The sequence below is a fragment of the Centroberyx gerrardi genome, chromosome 5 (assembly GCF_048128805.1).
Source record: "Centroberyx gerrardi isolate f3 chromosome 5, fCenGer3.hap1.cur.20231027, whole genome shotgun sequence".
Classification (NCBI taxonomy): Eukaryota; Metazoa; Chordata; class Actinopteri; order Beryciformes; family Berycidae; genus Centroberyx; species Centroberyx gerrardi.
Window position 1 is genome coordinate 1,935,167 of NC_136001.1, and position 15,992 is coordinate 1,951,158.

Below are 15,992 nucleotides of genomic sequence, written 5' to 3' on the forward strand. Positions count from 1 at the left end.
ACTCAAAAGCCATTAATCACAACAAACTCTGGCCTGATGAACCTGGATTGCCAAAGTTCATCAGACCTGTTCAAGATTATACAGCAATGGTATTGGTCTTCTCACCAGTTTGTCAGGTGGTAATTTGATAGAACACATAGGTAGAAAAGAAACCCTCTTTTTTATAAGACAGTTTCCAATTTGACAGAACAGAAATGGACATTTCCATTACATCCAATGAATATTTGTTCAGAATGGCCCATTTTCAATTATGTCTTGGCAGCGTGTCTCTAACAAATCCACAAAAGAGTGATAAATCTTAGTATGAAAATTTTTGTTAGCTAGGTACCAGTAGTACTGTTTCATAGTTTTTATTTGGTTGGGTTTAGTTTACCATTACCTTTTCGGTTGTTTAGTGGGAAGCTCTAGCTCTGATGGCCCATTGCACAGTTGGCCCAGGCATTTCTCGTTCCTTTTGTTCCGTTTGGCCTGACCCTTGACCCGTTAGGTGTTGATTTATAATTTGGAATCTCATATTTTCCCTTCTTTTTGTAAAATAAATAGTTAAAACTAAATTGCTAAACTCACTGGTAAACTGGTGCCTTTGAGAGGTTGGTGACCTTGGGTGTTTGAGCCATAGTTTATTGGGGTCTAGCTACAACAATGATAGGGACAACACTGACACAAAACAGACACCAGCACAGACTAGCCTGACCTTTCCCTTGGCGTTGCCGGTGTAGATGTACTCGCCCCGCCTGTCAAAGGCCGCCACCACATTCAGGTCTGAATCGTCATCCACAGGCAGGACAACATGCTTGGAGTCTGATAGAGTCAACAGGACTGGAGCCGACTTCATGGGACATACCAGAACCTTGTCCCTAAAACACAACACAATGTCAATGGAAAGGGCTTCAAATTCTCCAAATACAGAAAGAGAAAAAAACATTTATTAGAGGTGCATTGGTACAGTTTTCAGTCCTGTTAAGTATATCAGCCGATTCAAGTATTTATCCAAGTACTACTCAATTTACAGTCAGTCATGCTGCCCAGTATTGGCCTATTATTGATAATATTATGCATTGATCATTGTGTAACAATCCTCAATCATCATGATAAAGGCTTCTCATTTTTACACTTGTTAAACAGCTTATTGACACTCTCAAAAACAGCTTATTAGATAGGTTAGGCCTTGCAAACCACATGTGCATTTAGTTCCACTTTTTAGCAATAGCTGCTCTACCTATGAACTTCACTAACTAGCATTTTAGCAGGAAACATTTTTTCTTCTGCTGCAAACGTTTCTACGAAAGCGCATGTCATTAAGGTTGCAGTAGGCAAGATCTTTATGCATAAATCCACCTGTCTTATCAGCCTAAATCAGTAAGGAAGCAACAGAGAACAGCGATAACAATAGCATGTGTTTAATCCTTAGAGGACAGTGTCTACAATTAGATTCAATTGAAGGATGTTTTTGGGGTAAGGTTTCTTTAGGTAGATGATCTTTATTAGGAATAACCCCTTGAGATGTACCATCTCGTTTTCAAGGGGGCCCTAAACGACAAAAATACAATATAAACATAATTAGACAAAACATTTAACAAAACAAAACAAAAAAACCAAACATAAAAAAACAATAAATATCAAATAATAAGACATACAAAATCAGGAGATCATACTCCAAGCAGAGCATGAAAAATGGATCATTCATTCATAGATTATAGAAAAGTATTAAAGTATTAATGTCAGTGATAGCATTAAGTAATAAAGTTATAAAACATAATTATAGAGGTGTTATTATGGACATGTACAACTGATCCCATAATAAGAAGACAGGGTATTTTTGAACAGGTGGAAAGATGATATGTAAGGGATAATGTACAGCGAGCGGGTCATTATTGCGAAATAAACCCTAACAGGGTGATACAGGTCTTGAATCACCCTGAAGGGGTTTATTTCACAATAATGACCCGCTCGCTGTACATTATCCCGCTTATTACACGGCTACTTACTAAAGAAAGCAATAATTTGACACAAAATATTGATTTAAAAATGATTTTATTGATTTAAAAATGATTTTATTGCTTCCGCTACAAAAAATAGTCTGTTAGATTCTACGGTTGGAACTGCGTCCATAGCAACGTAAACTCTGTAACGTTAGTGAAAACGATGCTGACCCATCAAACCAGCTGGTCAACCAGTCTTTAAACACTGCCATAGCCCATACCGTGTTCCGTTTGGTGTTTATTTCATGTCTGTCTTCTTCAATTTTGTCGATTTCTCTGTCGTCCAGCTCTTTGTGTCTTTTAACCTCTCTTGCTTTTTCTGCGCTGTTTTCTTGTTCTCTTTTTCTTTTCTTTACTGGGGACAGTTCAGCCATTAACCATGAATCGAAAGTTTCGTGCTCTCCAAATATATTAAAATTAGTATTAGAAAAAATCTTCCATGGTTTTCTGATGGAGTAACGGAAAGCTAACGTTTTTTTGCCACAGGGTGTCGCGAATGAGCTGACGTTGTTAAATGTAAATTAACCGTAAAATTTACCAGACTTCTTTCTGCGGATTTATATGATTGGACGTGGTCCTCCAGAGTCTATGATCAGAACTGCGTCCATAGCAACGGTCTGTTATTCATAGCAGCGGTCTGCTATTCAGAAATAACAGACCGTAGAGTGCCGTAATTGGCCAATCAGAATCGAGTATTCAACAAAGCCGTGTAATAAGGACCGAATATTTACAGGTAGATTAGATCCAATCAGAGGGAGCTTTAAGCATAAAGGCTTTCTTAGCTATTGACTTATAGACTGCAGGAACAGAAAAAAAGAGCTGTATAGAGTGTCTCAATTGATAATTAGAGGAGAAAGGTACCATAAACTGTTTTAAATAGTGAGGGTAATTGAAATGTATACATTTAAAAATAAACTGCAGCCAATGTCGTTGTCTTCTTATGATGGGAGAGGGCAAATTAAGAGTTTCATACATTGTACAATGATGAGTTATAAAAGGACAGCCAAGAACAAATCTGCATAGTCTATTATAAACTATATTGAGAGGAAGAAGATTAGTTTTGGATGCAGCCTGATATACAACATCAGCATAATCTAAGATTGGTAAAATGAGTTGTAGCGCAAGCTTCTTTCTAACAGTAAATGAAAAGCAGTTTCTGGAACGGTAAAGAACACCAATACCGAAGTTCATTTTCTTCACAATATAATTAATATGGCATTTAAATGAGAGTTCAGAGTCTAGCCATAGGCCCAGGTATTTGGTGTGTTCAACTCTTTGCAGTGGCGTACCATCATGACAGGCAATAACACATGAATAAGCTTTAGATTTGGATTTAATGCTTTGACGAGTACCAAAAATCATAGTGTGAGATTTAGTTTTATTGAGTAGTAATTTATTAGCTGCGAGCCAGTATTGTAGGATATTAAAATCAGACTGCAAAGCTGATTCAATCTGTATTAAATTAGTTTTAGATGTGTATATTACCGCATCGTCCGAAGGGAGGTCATTAATAAAAATGGAAAAAAGAAGTGGACCAAGAGTAGAGCCTTGAGGCACGGCTCGTTGTTGTACTAATGTATCAGATTTGCTTCCTTGTATGACAACACATTGTTTTCTGTCATGAAGATAGGAATTTGTTTTTTGTTTTTTTTTCTTTTTCATTTAACCTTTATTTAACCAGGTGAGTCCCATTGAGATTACAAGATCTCTTTTTCGAGGGAGCCCTGGCCAAGATAGCAGCAATACAGATTTTCAAACAACATACAAGCAAGGATTAAAAGCACATAAAACAAAACATACAGTAGTAACTCACAGAGTCATATGCCTAAAAGACAGACAGGAGGAAACGGGTCTAGCTAAGGAAGCAATTACAAATTCCAATTGAATTTGATGATTTGTTAAACGATCATCAATTAAAATACCTAGATACTTGTATTGTGACACTAATTCAATCTGACGGCCCTGTAAGGTTACAATGTTAGAAAGAGAAGCTAATGTCTTCCTGGCATTAGAAAACAACATCAGTTTAGTTTTTGCAGCATTCAACACAAGTTTCAGATCAAACAACCGTGACTCTACAATACCAAAAGCAGACTGCAAATACTCAAGTGATTGAGCAAGGGTGGCACCACAGCAGTAAATGACAGTATCGTCGGCATAAAAATGAAACTGTGCATTAGGAATATTTTGACCCAGGTTGTTAATATAGATTGTAAACAAAAGTGGACCCAAGACAGAACCTTGGGGGACCCCTGACGCAACATCTAGTACACTGGAGGAAGTGCCATCAAATTTGACACATTGTGTCCTTTCAGAGAGGTAATTTTCAAACCAGCCAACAGCCTGCTCAGACAACCCAATATTGAGCAGCCGTTGCTTCAGGATAAGGTGGTCAACTGTATCGAAGGCCTTTGAAAGATCGATAAAAAGAGCGGCACAGGTTTAGAGAGAGATTAAAGATACTTGATAAGGGTTTAGCAATAGAGTCAGCTGCAAGTTTTAAAAAGTATGGTTCCAGATTATCTGGACCAGCAGGTTTTTTGGTGTCCAGCGAAAGAAGAGCTCTGTGAACTTCATCAGCGGAGAAGGGAACAAAGTAAAAGGGTTGACCATCAAGAATACAATCAACAATCATGTCTGAGGAAGGCAAAGTTTTTAAAGGCAGGGACTGGTTAAACAGGGAACCGGAGGCAATGAAGTGGTCATTAAAACATTCCAGCATAGCAGATTTTTCAGAAATGGATGTGGTGTCCTTAACAATGCAAGGAGGCAGTTCATTACGAATATCAGTGGCTGAAATAGATTTGATAGCTTTCCAGAATTTCCTGGGATTATTCAAATTGTTAGTCGTTGCAGACAAATAAAATTCAGACTTGGCTCGTCTGGTAAATGAAGTGAAACGGTTGCGTAGTTGCCTAAAATGGAGCCAATCAGCCTCAGTCCCTGTTTTCCTAGCCTTCGCCCAAGCCAAATTTCTCTCATGGAGTAACTTAGCCAGGTCAGGGGAAAACCAAGCGTTGTCTCGTCCCTTCACTCTAAACCTTCGAACAGGAGCATGTTTATCCACAATATGCGAGAACCAATCATAAAAAAGTGTCCAAGCATTTTCAACATCATCAATGAGATCGATTTTTTCCCAGTCGTGGTAAAATAAATCATGTGAAAAACCTTGTTCAGAAAAGTGCTTCATATCTCGTTTTATAACAAAACGAGGCTTGGATTTGGGAATTTTGGCGTTTCTAATTGCAGCAATTACACAGTGATCACTAATATCGTTTGCAAAAACACCAGTCTCAGAGTACTTGTGGGGAGCATTAGTTAAAAACAGATCAATTAAAGAGGATTTATCTGGGTATTTGGGGTTAGGGTGTGTGGGGCACCCGATAATTTGGGTAAGATTTAGTGAGCTACAGAGATCTTTAAAACCGTCAGATATAGGCTTTAGCCAATCCCAATTTAGGTCACCTGTCAAAATGATCTCGCTGTACTGCAGCTGTGATAGTAACTGCGACAGCGTTGGAAGTGCATCAGCAACAGCTGACGGTGGTCTATAGCACCCGACTATAGTGATACAAAGCCCTTTAGATATTTCAATATTTAGGGCCAGAAACTCCAATTGTTTGCTGACAGATTTAGAGAGCACAACATTCACAAGAAATTTGCTCTTTACAAAAATAGCTACCCCACCCCCTCTCTTGGGGCGATCAGTTCGATAAACATTATACCCACCAATAGAGATAACTTTATCCGTAATAGATTTAGTGAGCCAGGTTTCAGATAGGACAATAACGTCGGCATCAGTTGATTTAGCCCAGATACCAGAATTGAACCAAAGTAAAGCATTATGTGACAGACCAACAGAGTAAAGTTTATCTAAAAGAAGGTAGTGATCGACCAGATCAAAAGCCTTGGTCAAATCAATGAAAATTGCACCTGTTAATTTACTATCATTAGATGCAGAGAAAATATCATTTGTAAGTTTTAATAAAGCAGTAGTTGTGGAATGATCTGATCGAAAGCCAGACTGAAAAGGTGATAAGATATTGTACTTATTGAGATAATATGACAATTGATCATAAATTAGTTTTTCAAATACTTTTGCAGTAGAACAGATGATTGAAATTGGTCTATAATTATTGGGTTCAAGTACATCGCCCTCTTTGTGCAAGGGAGTGATACGTGAACATTTCCATATGGCAGGTATTTCACAAGTAGATAGAGACATGTTAAAAAGATCACAAAGAGGGTACATGAGAATGTGGGACGATAATTTGAGAAATTTGGTTTCAATGCCATCTAACCCAGGACCACTACTCACTTTTAGGTCATTAATGGCATCCTGTACCTCGACAGGTGTTATACTCCTGAAAGAGAAGGAGCTGTGACTAGACAGTACATTCTTAAAATCACCACCAATAGAAGGATCGGGCATTATAGCAACAAACTGAGGAGAAATGCTGATTAAATGCTTGAGCGACTAAAAGTGGATCATGCAATATGACATTGTTAACTCTTATCTGATTAGGTGAAGTTTTATCAGATACATTAGTTATAGTTTTGATTTTATTCCAAAATTGTCCTGAGCAAGAGATTCTTTATAATAATTGGATTTGGCATTTCTGGTCATAGTTTTGCTCGTATTTTTCAACTGTCTGTACTTTTCCCAGTCAGCAGGATCCTTGGACTTTCGAAATGTGGCCCATGCATTATCTCTCTGCCTGAAAATACTTATAAGTTCAGAGGTTATCCAGGGAAGATGCCTTCCCTTGACTTTGGTAGTTTTCAAGGGAGCATGTTTATCTATAACTTCAATGAATTCAGAATATAAAAAGTCCCAAGCATCATGAACATTTGGTATTAGTTGATACCTGTCCCAATTCTCCAATCCAATTCTTATTGAAGTCACCTAATATAATAATTTCATTTCTGCAAGTAATAGAATTTATAGTAGAAATCATACAGTTAAAGGATTCAGCAGGTGCAGAGGGAGGTCTATAAATGTTTCCAATAATTATGTACTTATTCTCATGCAGAGTTACCTTTACAAAAATACACTCAAAATGTAAAGGCTCAACATCAGGGATAATTAACTCAGAAACCAGATTAGAGGACACATATGTGGCTACACCACCACCCCTAGTACCTCTGTCGACTCTGTATAAAACATAGTTTGTAAGTTTAATTTCATTGTTAGATATTCTGTTGGTGAGCCAAGTTTCTGATAACGTAATAACATTAGGTTTGTACTGTTGTACTGTACCTATGCTCGAAATAAATACATTTTTGGTAGAAGGCTTCTAATATTCAAATGAATTGTTTTCAGTCCTTTAACACCATCCAGTTTGACACTTAAAGTTTAAAAGGATACTATCACTGACCAAACAGTAAAGCAAAGCAGATCCAGAGAAATAAGTTGTAAGGCACAAAGGTACCAAATACACAATCAGTTACAGCTAGACACGCAGACAGGACGAACAGACAAAACACATAACAAACACACACAAAAAAACAGAAAAAACAGAAAAAGAACCCAAGACCAGCCCATTGACCCTTGACCCCATAGGCCCAAGGATTTTGGTGAATAAGCCAAAACCACTTCCACTCTGAGCTTTGTCTGTTTTAATTAAAGATATATATGTAGCTCAAAAAACTAGATTATAATTAATAAACAAGAGGCTAGTGCCTTAGATAGGAAATTATGAGGGCTGCTGCGTATAACTATACTAATAACAGAATCCATTGGAGAAGTTGTTGCAATACTTTGTTGTTTAATTAAAAGGAAAAGAGAAAAAAAAAAAAAAAAAAGAAAATCGTTCACCAATGGAGAAAAGTATAATCTACCTCAAAAGACGAAAAAACAAAGTATATATTTCTTCATAGTACAGCCAGTACGACTTTTTACGACACTAGACTTCCGCTTTACGGCAGCTGTATATAAACAAAAAACGAACCTATTCACAGCAAACCATACCAGTGAAGTTGCTGGATGTAAACATCCCAACAGTAGCAGCCAAAATAACAGAAAAGGAGTAATTTCACCAGTTAATTTCAAAAGTCACCAACTATATCTCAAAGAGTGTCATCATGGTTCATAGTGGGAAGTCTTCATGAACTTTGCGACGGCTAGCTGGCTTAAGATAGCCAGTAGCTTCGGAAAAGACTTATGCTGGAGAATTCACAAAGGAGTTCATAGAAGACATGAAGACAGCTTCAGCAGCTTTGTGGTCACTGAATAGTTGCTCTTTGCCATCAACGAACACACTCAGTGTGCAGGGATAACGGAGTGAGTACTTTAGTTTAAGTTCCCGAAGTCTCTGTTTGACCGGGTCGAAGGACGGACGTCTCTTCGTCAGGTCAGCGCTGTAATCCGGGTATACGAAGATGCGGTTCCCGTTGTAGATGAGGCATCATATACCTCATCTACTGTGTCCTCCCATGGCACTGTAAGGTCAAGAAAATACACTAATCACTGTGTCTCTGACCACAACACCAAGTCTGGCCGTAAATTAGTGCTCACTATTTGCTGTGGGATTATCACCTTTTTCCACAAATCTATTGCCATTTGCCAATCTCTGCCCAACCTTAGCTGGCCAACACCATGCCTGAATGAATGTTGATATGCTGTCTTGTAATTAGAATTTAGTTTCTGATCTGGTGAGCAGGCTATCTCAAGCAAACAGATTTAGCCATCCTTGTAGCCTATAACTCTTGATACCGTTCGGTTGCTGAACTGTTGAGCAGGCTGTTCCAAGCCAGCAGTATCAGCCGTCCCATTAGCCTGTTATTAGGGGTCCAAGCACGAAGTGCTGGAACCCTATTGTTTTTGGCCGGATTATTATTCTTCTGCCCTAAAACTATCTGGAGCTCAGAAACCACAAGATCTACAGCAACCAAACTTGGCAGATAGGTCCAAAGTCTCAGCCACTACTCAGGCAACAAAAACCAAGTCAATTGGCCTCATGGTGGCACTATAAAAAGCAACTTTACGTTTTAGCCTATAACTTCTGAACCGTACATCGTACAAACAAAATTCCATTTCCATCTGACTAGATTTTCCGCCATTTTGAAAACTGTTTTTTCGCTTCTTCTCCTACAAATTTCGTCCAATCTTGACCAAATTTGGCACACAGCATATCTGGACTGTCCTGCATAAAAGTTGTCAAAAGATTTTTGATATTCCATAGAGTTCTGCTAGAATTGGCTTTCAAAATTTCTAGGCAAGGCCTAATATACCAAAATTGCCATAAGTCAGGAAGTTGTTGGCCTACCTTAAACAAATTTGGTACATATGTGTACGGGTCAACTCTGAGGTAGCATGCAACATTTCGTGGTATTGTACCTATAGTTGACGCTATAGCAATATTCTAACTTTAAATGGCCACAACACACTGGCTTAGTCCCATTCAGTTGACTTTCAACATTGGTGTCCCTTTGTCTTGTGTCCCCACTGCACAACACTAACACCAGTGGCCTAGCGGTTAAGACACAGGTCTGCAGTACACAAGATTGTGGGTTCAAATCACGTTATCAGCACTTTCCTGTGTTTGCAAATGCAAATGAGTTAGTAGTTAATTAATAATTATATTGCAGGCTACCATTTTGACAAAATTAGTTCAATTAAATTGTAAAGTTTTTCCATTGCCTCATTTGTTAAAGCAGATTCCATGATAACAGTGGCAAAAGATAATCTTGGACATTAAGACCATCAAAGTTCTCTAAAATGCATCAGCTTTAAAGGCTGTTGTTTTCAATTAATGTAGTGTTTTCAATTAATTTGCTGATTAGACCTTTTCTCAGGACTGTCTGGGCGTGTACAGATGTCCTTGATTGACATCTCTGCGACCTTCCTGTTGGTTTTGTTGCACCTGTTAGGGTGGGACAACTTATGTCTTTATGATTCTTATTAGTAGAAGGAGTTTGCTGACCTCAGCAAATTCCCAGTATAGCTCCACCTAACTTTAACCTGAGAGAGGTCTAATCAGCCAAAATAATTGAAAACATCTGTGTGGGTTTCCAGAGCCTTTAAAGCCAAGCACTCGTACAGTCATACTGTGAGAAACACAAGACTGGTGTAACTGCCTCAGTGTGTGTATGTGAACTACCTTTGGTAAAGGGCAGTTTATAGTACAGCGATTCATGATCGCCCGATGGACATCGCTACAAAGTCACCAACATTCCATCATCGCTCAACTTTGATTTTGGACGCTGTCGCTCATAAAAAGTATAAACACTAGAGCGATTATAGAACGCATCGGAGGTTCAGTCCTTTGCTTTCATCATCTAGTTACTTTACATTGTTACTATCGTTCTAAATAGCAACTGAGTTACTGAGTTAGTCTTTAAATTAAAAGTAACTCAGTCGAGTGCTTCCAAGTTACTCACTTAAAAACTTCACAGCCATTATGTCTTCTGCCGATGTTTTCACTAATAGAAATCATCACCGAGTACATTACTGTTATCTACTGTTATCTACTGTCTACAACAAAGCAACATTCATTTATTCGGGATCTGAACGTCTTTATGGTAAACTAATATGATCACAGAGGAAGCCTTGATTGATCATGTCTGGTCTAAAAAATACCAGACATTAACACAGATATCTCAAGTCAAGAACCACACTTGGATTGTTTTGAATTCAGCCAACGGGAACGTGACAAGATTATTGGAACAGAGTCCCTTTTTGACTTGCCAACCGGAGGATTGGACTTATCTAAAGAACTGCTGAATCTATCCAAACGCAAGACAAGAATGCACTTGCACATAATGACACTGAGCGACTATGTACGCCAAGGTATGATCCCGAGGGGCCTGAGATGGCAAATAGAACCCTCTTTCGGCCAGAGCACTGATGAGTTTTGTGATCGCTGGTGCGCTATTCTTAATAAGTGCTCCATAGACCTGATGACATTGCTAATCGAACAATTAAAAAAGGACTTGTCAGACATGGAACAGACCATAACAGACAAACGCACAGCACTACAGAGAGCAATAAACGATGACAAGAAATTCAATGATGTTCTGAAAGGAAACCAGGAGCTCAATGACAAGCTCTTTGCTGAAATCAAGGAGAGAAAGATCAAGAAATTCAATAAAGACAAGAAAGAGAAAGCGGATGGTAGAGTCTACCTTTGGAGGAACACTGAACCCCGAGGCTCACCGGCTCCACACAGACACAGAGAAGGGGGACCTCCACGCTGACAACCACCATTCTCTGACCAACTCTCCACTAGCAGCGCCGCATCATCCACCTCCAGCACTGGTTTTTTATTCACCAGAACCAGCAGCCGTCGCGGACGCGGGGGTTATGGCAGAAACAACGCACCAGGCGGGGCAAGAGGAAAAGACGGGTACTCGAGGAGGCCTCTGACACGCTTACACAGCAGGAACCTACGGGACTAAATGTTATGAACTTATCAAGTAAGGAACTTGGTCAGGCCCACCTTACATTACTCAATAAGGGTTTAAGCTTTGTACCTACTACTCAATCTAGGGATTTTGATGTGAAAGTTGATTTATTCAAATTCTTTAGACAAATTCGCCTTAGGGAATTTTTTACCAATCCCATTGATTCTGGTACTGATATGCCTGATATTTCCAACAATGCCCCGACACCCTTTAGAAGCAAAAGTAGATTTGTTCCTCCTGCTAAACGTAACTCGTCCATTGAAACATATTGTAGACTGGTTGAGGAAGATATTACGACTCTTTTGCAGGAGAAAGACAAGCATAGAATCCATCACAATCTTGATAAAGATGAGAAACAAGCACTTCTTGATCTCAAGTCTGATAATTCTATTATTATAAGGGAGGCTGATAAAGAGGGTGCGGTCATAGTGCTCAACAAATCTGACTATGTGAATGAGTGCTACAGATAATTTTTACACTAAATTACCCGGTAATCCTACTACTGATTATATGGCCACAGTAACAGATGTCCTGCATGGTTACCTACATTCTGGAGAGATATCTAAGAAAGAATTTGATTTCCTTATCAATCAACACCCTAAGACTCCTGTTTTCTACACATTGCCCAAAATCCACAAAAATCCTAGTAATCCCCCAGGACGTCCTATTGTAGCAGGCATTGACTCACTGACCTCTCCACTCTCTTCTTACATAGACTATTTCATTAAACCACTAAATGAACAACTCCCATCTTATGTGAAAGATACGGGTCATATGATTACTATAGTTGAGTCTTTAGAACCATTAACTGAGGATACATTTTTAGTCAGCCTTGATGTGGAGGCTCTTTATACTAATGTGCCTCATGAGGGTGGCATCCAAGCAATGGAACACTTTCTATTACAACGTTCCTCTGAATCTACACCATCCAACTCCTGTATCATCACTTTGGCTGAACTAGTCCTCACTCATAATTACTTCCTGTTCCAGGATGACTACTTCTTACAGAAGAAAGGAGTGGCCATGGGTTCTCCAATGGCTCCGACATATGCAGGCCTGTATGTTGGTTACCTAGAGAAGACCAAGATTTTCAATCCTACTGATAATGAGTTTTTGCCCAACATTGTTCTCTGGAAAAGATACATAGATGATATTTTTCTTTTGTTTCGTGGTAGTCTTGAACAACTTAACAGCTTTTTCTCCTTTGCTCAGATCATTTGAAATTTACAATGAATTTTGACACGAATGCAATCAGTTTTTTGGATCTCATGATTATCCGGGGTGATGACAATGTGTTATACACAGACCTATACAAGAAACCCACTGATCGCAATAGTCTGCTCAGGGCAGATAGCTGTCATCACCTTCCTTTAAAGAACAGTTTACCCTACAGCCAGTTCTGTAGGGTGAAAAGAATCTGTAAAAAACCCTCTGATTTGAACCGCAATTTGGCTGATATGCAAAGGAAATTCAAAGAAAGGGGTTATAATGACACTCAGATAAATAACGCTGTTTATAAGATCAACTCTAAACCGAGGTCAGAATTGTTCAATAGACGGTCAGAAAAGAAAGGACAACCCTCCATTATCTTTTCCACCTGCTATTCTAAATGTGCTGAACAATTTAAAAACATTTTACATAAACACTGGCATATTCTTAGGACAGACAGACTTCTAGACAAAGCCTTTTCTGAACCCCCTATGGTTGTGTTTTCTCGGGGTCAGAACCTCAGAGACCATTTGGTCATGTCTGATTTACCCCCCCTTTCTGTGTCTCCACAACGTAAACTTGCTCCTATTCCTAATGGTAACTATAGATGTAGTTCCTGTGCCCAATGTAATGGCACCTACAAATGTCATTATTTCAAACATCCTCATTCTGGTAAAAAGATCCCCATAAAAGGTATCATTACATGTACCACTAGAGGTGTTATTTATTTACTTACCTGCCCTTGTGGTAAGGCATATGTGGGAAAGACCAAACGTGAACTTAAAGTCCGCATAGCAGAACATCGTAGTACCATTAGATGTAAAAATGTTACATACCCAGTCTCTGCACACTTTGTAGAAGCCAATCACCCTGTTTCTTCTCTACGTTATGTGGGTATTGAAAAGGTTTCTGTGCCACGAAGAGGGGGTGACATAGATGCCTTATTATTGAGACGAGAGGCAGCATGGATCTATAATCTTAAAACCCTTACAGCCCTTGGTCTTAATGTTGACTTTGACCTTAGACCTTTTTGTAGTTTCTTTATTAATGTTTATGCTTCTATTTTTATTGATAGGCGGTTCCCCTACAGTTTCATTGCTTGCAGAACATACACCTATGATGATGGTGGTGGTTTTGCGGGTTTAGCCTATGCTGATCTCAAATGGTATTTCCATGATATTCTGGCTTATTTTTGCTATCACTCTACTATTTTTTTATTGTACTATATGTATACTGCATTAAATGTGATGATGTTTTCTTATGTGTGGTTGATACTTCGACTTGATACTCTTTGTATGACATGGAATGGAATGTTGAGACTATATACCACTCACTATATTGTTGTGGTCTCTCTATTGAACCTATTGTTCACTTTTTCCCTTTCTTGTGATTGGTCAGGTTACACTGATTGCCTGCACCTGTGTACCAGTGCTTTTAACTTCAGTCAAACTTGTGTCCTGGTAGATCAACCCTGATGAAGGCAGCCTAGCTGCTGAAACGTCGGTTTTGTTAATGTCTCATTAAATAATTGCATCGGAGCTACGAGTGTGCGGCTACTTTCACCATTTTTATTTTTGGTCTAAAAAATAAACAGCGGATAGCGCTCACAACACATTGGCAGGTGCTTTCAGTTCCCGATGCACAGCTAACACATAACAATAATGTTCTTACCCTTTTCTTCCATCAGTTCAAAGTAATGCAAATATTCCCAGGTTGTGAAGTTTACTGTTGTGTCCGTTCTGAAAGCGAGTCGGAGCCTACAAGCCTCCAACCAGCTACTGCAGTCTGCTTTTAATAATGCCATGTAATGTGATTTTTTTTAAATTGCACTAATTGAAAATGTAACCATTTGAAAGGAAAATAGTAATGCAGTTTGTAAATATGACTGGGACTATCACCAGTCTGCAGAACAGCCTACTACAATAACATGTTATTATGTAACAGCTTTTCCAATGTTCTTTTCCCCTCTTTCTTTTTAAATAATTAGTTTCATTCAAGTTTCATTTCTTTATTCTGGTCTAGAGAAATAGTATGGTATAGATTGTCTACTCTGTATGTTTTAATCTACAGTCTACTCTGTGTTGTTGAATGGGTTTTTGGCTTTTACTAGACAGGAACAGGAGTAGCTGTGTGCGCATACTGCCATATATTGGCGTTTTTTGCACTCGTCAGGTTTACATGATTTGGGGAGCTGATATTTTCGCATGGGTTGGACAGAGAAGCTTATCTTTTATTATGTTCATGCTTGATTCAAACATTTCAAATGAAATTGTTTCAATCTGTCTGCAAACTAACATTAGCTATGATGATGATTGTCCAGGCTAAACAACCTGATGTTATTCACTTCCATTGTACCTGAGGTGCTCAAATAGTCGAAGTGTCACTTTGTGAACTTCCAATATTTGTGATTTTACATCCACATGAGTTCTATGTCATTGTAATGCTAATGAGCATGAAAAGGTGCCTATATTCCCATAAAATGAACCGCACTGCGTCCAAGTTAGCCTTACTGCCAAGTCTCGAGACACTTAGTCACATGATGCCACTATTGTCTGCAAGCTTGCAATAATACCATTAATAGTATGGTCAACTAATCATAATGTCTTAAGTTCAACTCGTAAAGTGATAATGTGAGAAACACAGCATGGTGTTGTGGGTCGTGAGTCCAAATCCCACGGTCCAACAAAAATCACTTCCATTCTACCTTAGGTTCTTCAATGACATGGACATTGGCTTCGTGAACTGTGACTGTGTTAGTGCTAATGAGTGTGAAAAGGTGCTTATATTCCCATAAAATTAACGTCACTGTGTCCAAGGATAGGAAACTTGCCAAGTCTTGAGACACTTGGTCACATGAGGGCAGTATTCTCTGCAAGCTCACATGAATAGTAAGGTTTCTCATCTTTGGACAATTTAGCACATTATGCTTGGACCTCGTTCATTGCCGCATGAGGCTATATTTCTTATTGAAATCAATAGCCAGTTTAGACATCCTACTATAGAATCCTACTATAGAATGAGGAATACTCTGTCCGTCCGTCCGTCTGTCTGTCTGTCCGCATCCATTTTGCTCCTCAACGGGTTGGCCAATCAATCTCAAACTGCACATGGGCATTGAGCATTGGCATAGGCAGGGACTGACAGAGCTGATTTTTCCATTTTCCCAAATTTACGCTGTTTATGCGCCTTTTTGGCAAGTCTGCGCGGAGTTGTGGCGCGCGCATCCCCGGAAGTCTGCACGTAGTTGTGGCGCGCGCATCCCCGGTTATCTGCGCAGAGTTGTGGCACGCGCATCCCTGGAAGTCTGCACGTAGTTGTGGCACGCGCATCCTCGGTTATCTGCGCGGAGTTGTGGCACGCGCATCCCCGGAAGTCTGCACGTAGTTGTGGCGTGCG

At 39.2% G+C, this 15,992-nt stretch overlaps 1 protein-coding gene across 3 annotated transcripts in view; it reads right to left on the minus strand.

Moving 5' to 3' along the window:
* rbbp5 (retinoblastoma binding protein 5) overlaps window positions 1-15,992 on the minus strand; it is a 78,236-nt gene that overhangs the window by 54,089 nt on the left and 8,155 nt on the right. For all 3 annotated transcript variants that reach the window (XM_078283774.1, XM_078283775.1, XM_078283773.1), the window contains exon 5: window positions 695-857. In XM_078283774.1, coding sequence (XP_078139900.1) covers window positions 695-857 — 163 coding nt within the window. The remainder of the gene's footprint in view (window positions 1-694; window positions 858-15,992) is intronic.